The following is a 13,066-nucleotide window of genomic DNA, read 5'->3' as shown; positions in this document are numbered from 1 at the left end:
ACCTGAGCGATAACATTTTTTTCCAATTTCCCATCCCACATTCTTTCCACTAGACTTCAAGCTCTGGTTCTCAGTCGGGGATATTTTGCATCCCTGGGGACTCGTGACAATGTCTGGAGACTTTTTGATTGTCACACGTGGGAGAGGCTACTGGCACCTAGCTGGGAGAGGCCGGGGTTGCCGCTAAACATCCAATGGTGCGTAGGACAGCACGCTCCCCACCGATGGGGATGTCATCGATGTCATCCAGCTCCAAGGGTCAATAGTGCCAGAGTCGAAAAAGCCCTGACTTGCATATTCCTTTCTAACCCAATGTTTATTCAATGAAAGGATGTATAAAAATGTACACATCTGAGAATTCAAGGATACACGAATCACAATGATAGGACAGCCTGTTCCTAACATGTCCATAGATACATTCTCCTACGTTTCCCCTCCAGTCTTATTTCTGGCTCCTACTCTGCCCCTTGAGACTGTTCTATTATTGGCCTAAAGGAAGATTAATGGACAATTTTTATTGCTTTCAGGCCAATGGGAAAACTTAACGCATTCAATTTTTTTTTCCCTCTGACCTTGGAAAATAAACATCACAATCAAGTTTTATCCCATATAGTAGTCAGCTTTTTTGGGGTCGCATTTCTTTGCCATTTTGATCAATTGGATATTTTCAATAAACCTCGCATTACCTTTAAAATTCATTAAAGTTACGGCTCATGGCTTTTCCCCCATATCTCTTTTTCTGCTGCATTTGTACTGAATTAAAACAACCCACTCGGTGGTGGACTAGTACATGAATGCGATTTTTAAAAAGAGAGCTAATTCATCAGAAACAATAAATGCAGCTTTTTATTTAACTGGCTCCATTTTTCAATTGTATTTTATTTTTTTTTAAAGATTTTATTTATTTATGCATGAGAGACACGAGAGAGAGGCAGAGATGTATGCAGAGGGAGACATAGGGACCCATCCCAGAAGTAGGGACTCGATCCCAGGACCCTGGGGTCACGCCCTGAGTCAAAGGCAGATGCTCAACCACCGAGCCACCCGGGGGTCCCACAGTTAGGTGAGGCAGGTGCACTTATTCACTTGCTTATATCAAGTATTCACACACTTTCTCTTATAAACACCTGCTTACAGTTTGTCTAGTTGCTACCACGTTGTTACATTATCTTTCCCTCTTTTGTGTTTTGTTAAAGTAGATGCTAATAATTTCTCTTGACTGGACACAACTGCCAAGATGCTTTCTAAAATAAGACATCTTGAGGATAAAGAGTAAGAACATTTTTGGGTTTGAAGTTTCCATGCACCTCTCAAAGTTTATACGGTACTGAGCCCAGCTCATCCCTGAGAAGCATACTGTATTACGGACATCGTTTTTTTTTTTTTTTTTTTTTTTTTTTGAGAAGAATTACATTCCAGAAAAGATCATGCTGTAATTTTTGCTTCCCAAATTATATCCTAGTTGTTTTATTTTGAAATATAGCCTTCATTAGCCTTTTAAGTAACCTAAACCTTCTTAAAAATGTATTTGGGTTTGTAAATACTACTGACTATTCTCTTTCCCACATCCTTTAAATGATAGTTAATAAATTTCAGTGGAGAGTTTTAATGCCCAGAGCAGGGACTGGGGATGGAGAAAAAGAGGAGAGACCTATTTATATCATGCTGTAGAGAATGAGATTTACAGTTCTGGATTGGGGACACTTTGTAAAAGTGACAGTTTTTTTTTTTTCCTTAAAGGAAAATCATAAATATCATACTCAGGCTGATCCTCAAGGATAGTGTTTCTTGGTTTTTGATGGAGCTGACTCTGGGTGGCCAGGCTCTACCCTCAGAGTTCTCACTGCCCAAGAGAATGGATCTTCCTATGTCTAGGGCAGGATTTGTCAACCTGGGTGGTTGACATCACTGTAGGATGTTTAGTAGCATCCTGGCCCCACCAGATGCCCGAAGCAGCCCCCTTACTGCCACTGTAACATTCCAAATGGCCCCTGGGCAGCAAAGTTAATCCTGGGGGAGAACTGCTCATCTAAGGTGAAGATGTCCAGTTCTGGCATTTGTGTGAATGTTTAACAGTGTCACTGGGAGCTCAGGATGTTTCATCCCATGTTGTGCGGTGTCCCCCATCTCTCATTTGTAAGTGCACTCGTGGGTGGCATATAGAGTTCACCTGGATATTCCAGGATACCCTCATCTCAAAACCTTTAACTTAACCACAACTGCAAAACCTTTACCTTGTAAGGTAACATTCTCAGATCATAGGAATTAGGTCCTGATTATCATTTGGGGTTACCATCCAGCCCACTACAGGCCCCCCAACCTTTCTCCCTCAAGGAGGGTCTAGGCTGGGCAGACGCCCTGCAGGATGATCTACTACAGCCCACATTGAGGGACGTTTCTATCATTTGGAACCTTGCTGTTCTCCTTTTTAAAGATGTATTTAAAAGGGGCAGAGGGAGGGAGAGAGAATCTCCAGCTGATTTCTTACTGGGCATGGAGTTCAACGTAGGGCTCTAACACAGCTCTGTCTAGCCAGGGCTTGATCTCACGACCCTGAGATCATAACCTGAGCCCAAGTCAAGAGTTGGAGGCTTAGGGACGCCTGGGTGGCTCAGCATTGAGCATCTGCCTCTGGCTCAGGGCATGACCCCGGGGTTCTGGGATCGAGTCCTGCATCTGGCTCCCTGCACAGTGCCTGCTTCTCCCTCTGCCTGTGTCTCTGCCTCTCTCTGTGTGTCTCTCATGAATAAATAAATTTTTAAAAAATTAAAAAAAAAAGAGTTGGAGGCTTAACCAACTGAACTACCCAGGTGCCCTGCTAGTCTCCTTTTCTTTTTCCTTCTGTTTCCAGTCTTCCCATCAGGAGGAAGCATAAAGAATAAGCAAAGAACAGGCCCAGCCCACAGATACATGGAGAGCCATAGGCCGGCAGGCAGTGGGCTGGGACCAGACCAGGCCTCTGGTGTCTTAGCCACCAGGCAGGTCCTTGCAGCTCCTTTGTCACAGATGGATTTGCATAAGTAAAGTGAAAGAAAGGTTGGAATTTAGACCCTGTTGACTATCTGAGATAAGGAGGTAATTCACTCCTTACCTGCTCCCCCTTCCCTACTAAGCTTTCAGGGCCCCAGAACTTACTCTACTCCTAGCCATGCAGACTCCACTTCATGCTCAGCAATACCGGGAAGGCAGCCTTGGACTCAGGTGTATCTTCCCAGACTCCCACTCCATGGGCAAGACCCCAGACGTCACTGTTCCTCTGCGCAGCCAGCAGGCAGGCCCCTGGGCATTCTCATTAGCTGAACTGCTTTCCTGGGCTCCAGAGGGCAGGCACTTTGCCCTGTCCGTGAGGACATGCTGACCTGGCCTGCATGAGCATACAGCCCCTCTGGGCCGGGTTTCAGGAGGGGGATGTTGGGAGGTTGTTTAGGGAGGTAGGAGCTACTGTCTAAACAGCCACAATGTTCTCTTGAGCATTCAGTTTGATGGTGCAGCCCCAGCTCTTGGGAAGCACAGATCCTCCTTCCAAGTCTGAAAAAGCCCTTTACGCTGAGTCACACAGTAGAGCGTTGAAAGAACTCAGGCCCTAGAGCCAGACGGCCTGGGTTCAGACTCCAGCTCTGCTACTCACTAGCGATGTGACGTGGGGCACTTTACCTAACCTGAGCCTCTGCGGGCTAACCTACCGAATGGCAGTGATACCAGGATGCAGATGAAATGGGGTAACGTACGTGAAATACTTAGCACAGTGCCTGGTGATATGACCTGTTTTGTGCAGATTAGCAATTATTATCATCAGTGATGTTTCTCCCTATGAAGAGCTGCCATCCATGGGAATTCAGTGCCCAAATGTACTACATATAAAATATTTTATTATAAAAAGCTCAGTTGCACAGCATTTTAGAAGGAATAAAACATCTACAGCTTTCCTTTCTCGCCCTTACGCAGGAGTCACCAGGAAAGCGTACCGGTAGAGGCTCTGATCTCATGCACCCCCGGGCCTTGGGCCCTCGGAGAACCAACAGCTTCAGGAGCTCCGAGAGAGCCCCACCTCGTCCATCAGCCTCCTTGTTTCGCTTCATTCATGAAACAGCCCCGCATCCTTTCCAGAAAACCAAGTCACATCTCCATCCCGAGGCTCAGGAGTCCGGTGAAGAAAGCAAAAGGCCTGTCTTGTTCTCTTTTTGAAACAAAACAGTCCTAGTGGAAGCAAAACAAAATCACAACCTAAACCAGCTGCTAGGTGTCCTGTCCTGATTGGAAAGAGAAGTGTTGTCGCCAGCAACTCAAGAGTTGGGGAAGAAGGGCGGGGGGAGGGGGTGCCCCGCGCCCCCCACGGGGTCCACGTCCCCAGCTCCGCGGAGGCAGCTCTTTCCAATGCACCTGCCACGTGTGGCATCGCGGACGTCGTCAGTCCCTTGTCAGAGGACCCCCACCCCCCGTCCCCATCCCCGTCAATCTGTACACGTCCGGCCCCTCCGCTTCTCAACTGCAGCTGAAGTGGCTTCCCCGGGGGTCCGTGGTGTGGAGGGTGAGCGCCCGGAGGGACACACCTGCAAGCCCGTCAGTCAGGTGGCCGGGCGTCGGAAGCCTTCTCCTGGACCTCATCGTACTGCGGCGGGGGCGTCAAAGGCTCGATGGAGGGAGGAGGGACGTTTTTGTCGGGGAGGTTGATCCTGAAGTCTTTGAGGTGCAGCTTTTCGGATTTAATCCTTCGAACTTTCAGCGGCTTCAGGCGTTTGGCCAACTTGGAGTTCTGTCTGTCGGGTGGGTTTCCCGGGCTGGTGTCCGCGCTGGCCCTGGCGCCCGTGGGGCTCGTCTCATCAAGCCCCGTCAAGGACTCGTAGGAGGGGAGAGAGATGCTCATCCTCGGGTTCTGGTCCCGCTCCCTCGCTTCCGAGTAGTTTGTGTTCATCACTTCCTCGTAACTGGGGACATAGTACCTGGAGGAGGCCTCCTCCTCCTCCTCCTCCTGGCTGCAAGACACCAACACCAACACAGAGAGCGTTAGCATGTGCCCAGTCCGCATTTAAAGTCACAAGGAGATGAACTCCGGATCCTGTGTCAGCACTGGGTCCTCATACACCAGCCTTGTGAACAACCAGTGGGTCCCAGAAGTAACGAAAGCTAACACTTCAACTGTGTGCTGTGAGTCAGGTACTGTTCTAAGTACTTTCACGAAGTACTAAGTAACACACATCAACCACTTTTCATCTTCCTAACAAGGCTAGGAGTTAGGTACTATTTTTACACCCATTTTACAGAAGGGGAAACTGATACATCAAGGTTATGTATTTGACTTGGTCGTGTATTTAGGAAGGGGTAGAGCAGGAACTGGAGACCAGTTACCACAGGGACTACCCTGGATTATCTGGAAGCCGTAACACAAGGAAGTACTAAACCCCCTTTGCTTTTCAGGCTCACACTCAACCATATGCCGGATGGGCTGTTCTGGTGCCCAGCTGCGTCCGTTGGCCAAAGGCCACATAAACATGCGTGAAACAGCTGCTGATTTGAGGCAAAATGCTTGTCCCCAGGTAGAGAAGGAACTTCCGTTATAAAATTTTATGTATTTCAAGTTATTCTATAATATTGTCTTCCAAGTTCACTATAAGGCTCAAAGGTCTTATCGTCAGGCTTATTCTCATTTGACCGTTGAAAGAAAAAAGCCAGAAAGCCAGGGGTGTTTTTGTTTTTGTTTCTTTACACACATATAGGGAGTCAGGCCATTAGCCATTTACTAGGACTCTACACTTGACCCTGTGCGGCGATCATGGCCAACATCACCGTCCCCCTACCAGGTTGGTCCAGACCCTGCATGCATTGCCCTTGGGCATGTGTGTGCTCATGGCTAGGGTGGGTAGTTCAGGGTGACTTGATTTTCCTTCTTTGTTCTTTTCTGTATTTCCTAAGTTTTCTCGACTGTGCATGCATGCTCTTTTATGATCAGAGAACGGATTTAGTTTTTCCAAACTAAAAACAACTCCCCTCCCTTCCTGCTAGAAAGATGACAAAGTCATAGAGAATCTAAACAGCCCAGAAAAACAATAAAACCATCCCAACTCCTTCCACCTGGAGACAACCACCGTTAACCTTCTGTTGGACACTTTTCCCAACCTCCCTCTAATCCCACAGCTGCAACATTTGATGCGTTTAGAACCAGAGATGCTGTGTTATAACCTCCCTTTCTCAACGTGGTGTGTGTGGTCCCAAGTTAACAACTATAGATCAGCTACGGCTGTGCCACAGCCACTGATGGGCGTGCCAGATTGTAGCTTGAATGATGGCTATTTAGGCTGTTTCTCCATTTTTGCTATTCTAAGCAATGCTCTGATAAGCCCAAGGCACAAACCCCTTTGCACTTGTGTGATTTTTCTCCCAAGGGTAAACTCTTAGGAACAGAACAGATAGGGACACGCATCTTCAATACCTCCTCTCACTGTGAAACTGGTCTTCAGAAAGGTGGTGTCAGTCAACACCCGCATCGGTGACCCAGTGCCCCACAGCTCTCCCAACGCCGGGGGCTGTCCGTCTCGGCCACTGAGATAGGCAAAGACTAATGACACCTTCTTTTTTTGCATTTCGTGACTAATGAGGTTGAACATGTATTGTCTGAGCATCTATGAGAGGCTTGCTTGTATCCTCTGTCCATTTCCCTCCTGGTGTGTTCACCTGTCATACTCATTCGTCGGGCTCTTTTTATAATAGGGATGTCAGCCTTCAGCATGTGTTCCCCAATTTATCGTTTGCCTCTTACATGCGTTCCTGGCATTTCTGGTCAAATAGAACTCTACTTCCCAACCCTTCCAGCACAAAGCATGTACAGCAGTGCAGCATGCCGGAGGGAATGGACAAGCGGCCCTGTCTGGAGGCTCTGGCTGCCCTGGCGCCCCATGCAGCTCCCCTGCAGGTGTCAAAATCTCGATACGCCCCTAATCCATTCATACGACATTATCTGGGAAACTCTGAGATAGAAGTATGAAGTTATTTGGCAACTTGTACCCTGCTTTACAGAGTCTTGGGGGGGGTGGGGGAGTAGAAAGGCAGAGTTTCCCAGACTAAAATAGCCTCGTTGGTGAACCCTATGAGTGTGTCCACCCCCCGTCCCCCGGTCAGGCATGTGTGCGTGTATAGGGGGTAGTCGGCCGGGCCTCACCTGTCTTCCTCTGTGGTGCGTGGCTCGACCCCCTGCGGGTGCTGGATGTGGGCCATCTCCTCGCCTTGCCGCTGCTTCCTCTTGTCCCGGATGCTGAGGCAGATGGAGAGCAGCAGGAGCATCACCCCGGCCCCGACCAGCACGTAGGCCACGGAGAAGGTCTTGCTCTTGAGAATGCCGCTGCCTATCTCTGTCTTGTTCCCCTGGGCCGTCGGCTTTTCGGAGGCGCTGAAGCCGGGCACCAGGTTCCACATGGCCATGATGACTCCGAGAACCAGCATCCCCAGGCCGATGGCAGTGAGTGCGTAGTGGGAGCCGTTGGCCTTCGACTGGGCCATCATGCCACTGGGAGCAGGGCGAGGCCCGGTTCAGAGAAAGAAAATAAATAAACGAGAGTAGCAGCAGCAGCAGCAGCAGCAGCGAGAACAACAAAATCCCTAGTGCCACACTAGAGACCCAGCAGCCGCGCTCTCGAGGGCCGCTGTCGAGCCGATGCGGGGCCTCCCGCGTGGACAGCTGCGGCCGAGAGTTCTGGAAGGAAAGCAGGAAGGAGAGGGAGATCAGTAGGGATTCAGGCCGCTTCGGGGAACACAGCGGCTGTCTCCCTAACTCCTGGTGGAGCTTCGGAGCGGGCCGGGCCACGGGCTCGGCGGGGCCTCGCCGTCGATGCGTTCCAGATGTCTCACGCTGCGCCGGCTCCTCCGGGAGCCCGTGGCTCGACGACGGCGGACCCGCCTACCCCACCCGAAAAGGAAAAGCCAGACCTTTCCATGCAGGAGGCCAGAAAGGTCGGGTCCTGAAAACATTTTGTGGAATTTAGGGAAGTGCAGTAAAGTCCAGCTCGGAGCGAAGGACGGGGCCCACATCGCCAGGGTGACGGGCATCGGCGGTGATCCGTCCCAGTCCGCACCGCCTGCGGGGCTGCTCCCCACCCTCTGGGGCTCCCCGGTTCCTGGGGTGGGAAATCCGGTCCCCTACAATCACACCTGTGACCGCCTCTCGGCCTCCATCTCTCACCTCGCCCTTCCAGCACTTCTGCAGTTCTCTGGTCCCTCCCCCCGACCCCAAGCCACACTCTCAGCCGCCCCTTCTGTGGGCTCCCACAGGCCCCCAGTGACGACTGTGGCCAGTCTCTCTCTTCCCGTGACACATCTCCCCCATCCCTGCGCCGGGATACAGCAGGGCTCCAAACACATCTGCAGCATCAGATGCAGGATAGACCAGAATAGGGCTCGCCTCCCTTCAGCTACACAGAGTTTTGCTTTTCTTAAAGGGGCAAAATCATGGCTATTCCTCACCTTAGCGGCTGGCCAAGAAACTCTTCCCATGAAGCAGCTCAGAGACCTTGTGCTAAAGGGAGCAGCCCACGGTCCTGGGATTCCACGGCCGGGAGAGTGGGCGAGAGAAGCAGGTCACCTGAAGGTTGGGCTCAGAATACTTTCAGGGGCCAGGAGGACCAGCGAGCAGCGCCCTTCCTGGCCGACTGCTCCTCAATACATTATTCCCAGGACAGCGACCTTTGCAGAACAGTAGAGCCTAACAGATGTTTGGATGGGCAAGGTCCTATTTTCAATTCCGCATTCTTTCCGATCTTTCCAGAAGGACGGCTAACCAGGCCACTTGAAATCTAATGCTGCAGAGATATTTTCTCATCAAACAACGGGCTCGATCTGAATGTGGCCACTTTGTTAAAAAAAATATTCTAAAAATATTTGGGATAATATCCTTCATTGGCTTGAGGTCTGTTCCTTCTCTTTTTCATTCAACAAATATTTCCTGCGCATCTGCTAAGCAGCGTTGGGCAATGGATGGACCACCAGTGAGCAAATTAAGGGTTAGTGGTGCCTCCAGGCCAGCAGGAAAAAGTCTACAAGGGATAATAAGAGAGTGGGAAGAAAGTCTAGAAACAAATTTGGTAGGTGGGTGTCCTAACTCAGGCCGGAGGGCGTATGGAAAGTCGGTGCGAGAGAGAGGTCCCATTTCATATAATAGGGTCTGCACCCTGACTGTGCCGTGCTGGGTGCATTTGTGCCTATGCACATATGCGTGCATACTGGTGTGGGGACGTGTATGTGTAAGCACGCAGGGCACTGCCCAGGGGGTCCCATCCTGCTGCAGACAGTTGCACTGGGTCAGCTGAAAAGCCCACTATACACACAAGGGTATTTGTTTCTCAAATATCACTCACAGCCAGCAAGGGAAAGGACGAGGGGTTTAACTGTTCTGCCAAATGGATCTGAGACCAGGCCAGAGGAGGGGAAGGGCTCACTGGTGTAGAGGTGCATCTCGAGGCTGGTGCGGGAAGCACGGGATGAGAAAGCCCATCACTGACCACCGGCTAGGGGCCCAACAGGTAGGCCTTGTCCCTAGGCTGCCAGTTTTCTAGACCACTGATCGGTGCCTCTTTTACCTTCCACCTTGCTCTCTGGACTCAAGCTTTGCCTTACCCTTCACATGAGTAAAACAGGCCCCTGGTAAGAGTCACTGACAGATGAAAATGTCAGGATTCAGACATTTGGGCCTGTTAAATTGTCAGTGATTGAAAACAGGCGATAATAGCCGGTGTGAGTAATGGTGTTGGGATAAGCAATTCTATGACAATTTTTCCAGATGGCAAATTTTGGCATTTATGGATCAAAAGTTACAAAAATGCTTATACCCTTGGGCTCTATAATTCTGACTTCTAAGAATTATGTGCCAGGCAAGGATATTCATTGTAGCTTTATAGTAGCAAGAAACTAGAAAGTACTTAAAAAGCCAATAATCTGTATCTGGTTAAATAAAATACAGTACCTGTGCTTGTTCAATTATAGTTTCAAGCCAGCTAATGATACATTTTAAATTCAAACAAGGTTAAGAAAAACAACAACCCAGTATGTTCAGTATGATTCTAATTTTTTTTAAAAAAATTCTATATACAGATCTAGATACGTGAATATATAGGAAGACTGGGTGATCCTCCTTATGTTAAAATAAACAAGAGACAAAAGATTTTCATCTGTGCAAACATGTATGTAAAAATCTCAGACAAATGGCACATTCCAAATTTAGCATGATTGCTTCTGAGAATAGAGAGGGCTTGGGAAGTGTACCTGTTACTCTATTTCTGTTTCTTGAACTAGTTTTAATCAGAATGTATTGGCCCAAGGCAACATAGCTTGGTGGTTCAACATCAACGTTGGAACCAGGCTCCCTGGGCTCAGATCTTCACTCTGAATTTTCCCAGCTGTGTGCCCTTGGGGAAGTTACTTAACCTCTCTGTGCTTCAGCTTCCACAACTGTAAAGTGGAGATAAAAGCTTTCTAAGTATTCACCTCATAGGAGAGTTATGATAAGTGTAAATGTGCATAAAGCACCTACAATGATAGGTGACTAAGCACATAGAAGGTTCTTATAGAAAAGTCTGTTATTTAATAGTATTTAAAGCTTGCATTCCCAAAGGGGCGAGACGACCTTTAATGGGGGCAAAAATTCGTTCTTGGGGGTGGTGTAAAATAGTCTTAGATATTACAATGGTTTATGGCCCGCTGCAATACATAAACAGACACAGAGCCTATCTGCAGCATTAAAATTTCATGGGGTGGGGGGGTGAAGTAGGCACATAATAAAAACAATATCTAAAAAGACTCTTTGTGGGACAACATTGGAGAAAAAAGGTTGGGAAACACTATTTAGTGTATATATTAAATTTCAAAACTCTCAAATTATGCATACCGTGGTGTTTTCAGTTGTCTTCTGTGCGGTGCGGTTAGAATGATTATTTTCTCTTACTGGGAGAGTAACAACTGGAAACACAGAAATGTGTATGTGTTGCTTTTAGAATAAAAAAATGAAATAAAAGTTTTTGTGTTTCGGGTTCGTGGCAGGGTTGGGCGTCCAATGGTCGCTTAAAATTGCCCATCGATTCGGCCCTCCCTCGGGAGGAGACCAGGAGCCTGGTGGGTTCACCAGGGGTGTGGAACCCAGCTCCCGAGCTACAGCTGGTGGCTATTTATCTTGTTTCTGGCTTGTTGACCCATGTTATATTTAGTAAGGTGTTCTTTCCCTTTCAAAAATATGGAAAGAAGCTAATTTTGTGCTTAGAGGATTTGGACCACATAGTTTCCAACACATCCCTAAAACAGAGCAGCCTTGGCGGGCAGACCGGGGTCCCAGCTCAGCCAGACTTACCTCTGGCTGGATCCGTCACGGCTCATGTTCCAGTTGGGCCCAAGGAATAAGTGAGGGATCCTATACCTGGGTTTTCATGTAAAGTGGTTAACCAGTTAGGAGAAGCACCTACCTGTTGTTACCTGGGGGCACTCGGGGCAGGCCTGAAAACAACTCTTCATGTTACAGTCTTGAGTTAAGGATCCCTCTGCAAAAAACCAGAAACAGCTTTCTCAGTTAGCTGTGAGCATTTCAATTTGGGGTGCTCATAGGGAAGGAATGTGTTTTCTCTGTTTTTCTTGGTGGAGGTGGATGGCATCGGGTTGGGGTTGGGGCACATGTAAGGGAAGTTGTGCCCGAAGAAGCCAAGATGCTGTACAAAAAAAGTAGGGCCGCAGAAGGATGACCGTCTGGTAGCTGCATTCACCAGACCCTTCTGAGATTTTATCCATCTTCTACAAGTGCTCCGGAGGCTAAAAGGAGAGGAAACACTCCCCTAAGTCATTTTATGAGGAATGTAGAACCTTGATACCAAAACCAAACAAGGACAAGGCAAGAAAGAAAATGACAGGCCAATCTGATCTGTCTGCACACAAACAAAAATCCTCAAGAAAATATAAGCAAATGGAATCCCAGTGTGAGACAGGGACCCATCGAAATCCTAGAGGAGAACACAGGCAGCCACCTCTTGCTACTTCTTGTGGCAGCAACTTCTTGCTAGACACGCCTCCAAAGGCAAGGGAAATAAAGGCAAAAGTGAGCTATTGGGACTTCATCAAGATAAAAAGCTTTTGCACAGCGAAGGAAACAGCAAAACTAAACAACCCACAGAATGGGAGGAGATATTTGCAGACATCTTATCAGGTAAAGGGCTAGTATCCAAAATCTATAAATAACTTATCAAACTCAACACCCAAAGAACAAATAATCCAATCAAGAAAGGGACAGGAGACATGAACAGACTTTTCTGCAAAGGAGACGTGAAAAATGGCCAACAGACACATGAAAGAATGCTCCACATCACTCGGCACCGGGAAAATATGAGTGAAAACCACAGTGAGATCCCACCTCATGCCAGTGAGAAGGGCTAAAATGAACAAGTCAGGAAACAACAGATGTTGGCGAGGATGCGGAGCAAGGGGAACCCTTGTGCACCGTGGGTGGGAATGCAAGCTGGTGCAGCCACTCTGGAAACTGTGTGGAGTTTCCTCAAAAAGTTAAAAACAGAGCCACCCTACGACCCAGCAACTGCACTACTGGGGATTTACCCCAAAGGATACAAATGTCGTGATCTGAAGGGGCAGCTGCACCCCAGTGTTCACAGCAGCAATGTCCACAATAGCCGAACTATGGAAAGGGCCCACATGTCCGTCGTGAGATGAATGGATAAAGAAGGTGTGATTTATACATACCATGGAATATGACTCAGCCATTAAAAAATGAAATCTTACCATTTGGAATGACATGGATGGAACCAGAGGGTATTATGCCAAGGGAAGTAAATCGATCAGAGAAAGATAATTATCATATGATCTCACTCGTGGAATTTAAGAAACAAAACAGAGGAGCAGAGGAGAAGGGAGGGGAAAATAGAACAAGATGAAATCAGAGAGGGAGACAAACCGTAAGAGACTCTTAATCACAGGAGACAAAGTGAGGGTCGCTGGAGGGGACGGGGGGGGGGATGGGGGAACTGGGTGACGGGCATGAAAGAGGACATGTGATGTGATGAGCACTCGGTGTTCTATGCAACTGATGTATCAC

The 13,066-nt window shown here is 48.3% G+C and overlaps 1 protein-coding gene across 3 annotated transcripts in view; it reads right to left on the bottom strand.

Moving 5' to 3' along the window:
• Positions 1-3,849: 3,849 nt before the first annotated feature.
• The window catches only part of TMEM51 (transmembrane protein 51), a 55,802-nt gene continuing 46,585 nt past the window's right edge, over positions 3,850-13,066 (bottom strand). For 2 of the 3 annotated variants that reach the window (XM_055331692.1, XM_055331693.1), the window contains exons 2-4: positions 11,436-11,510; positions 7,154-7,684; positions 3,850-4,973 (exon numbers count right to left, since the gene is read on the bottom strand). In XM_055331692.1, the coding sequence (XP_055187667.1) occupies positions 4,562-4,973; positions 7,154-7,494 (753 nt within the window). In that variant the 5' untranslated portion in view covers positions 7,495-7,684; positions 11,436-11,510 and the 3' untranslated portion in view covers positions 3,850-4,561. Of the gene's footprint in view, positions 4,974-7,153; positions 7,685-8,451; positions 8,507-11,435; positions 11,511-13,066 lie in introns of those variants that run through there. The other variant, XM_055331694.1, reaches the window with a different exon arrangement.

Source organism: Nyctereutes procyonoides, unplaced genomic scaffold, assembly GCF_905146905.1.
Source record: "Nyctereutes procyonoides isolate TBG_1078 unplaced genomic scaffold, NYPRO_anot_genome, whole genome shotgun sequence".
NCBI classification, from domain to species: domain Eukaryota; kingdom Metazoa; phylum Chordata; class Mammalia; order Carnivora; family Canidae; genus Nyctereutes; species Nyctereutes procyonoides.
This window is presented reverse-complemented; position numbering and strand designations above follow the sequence as displayed.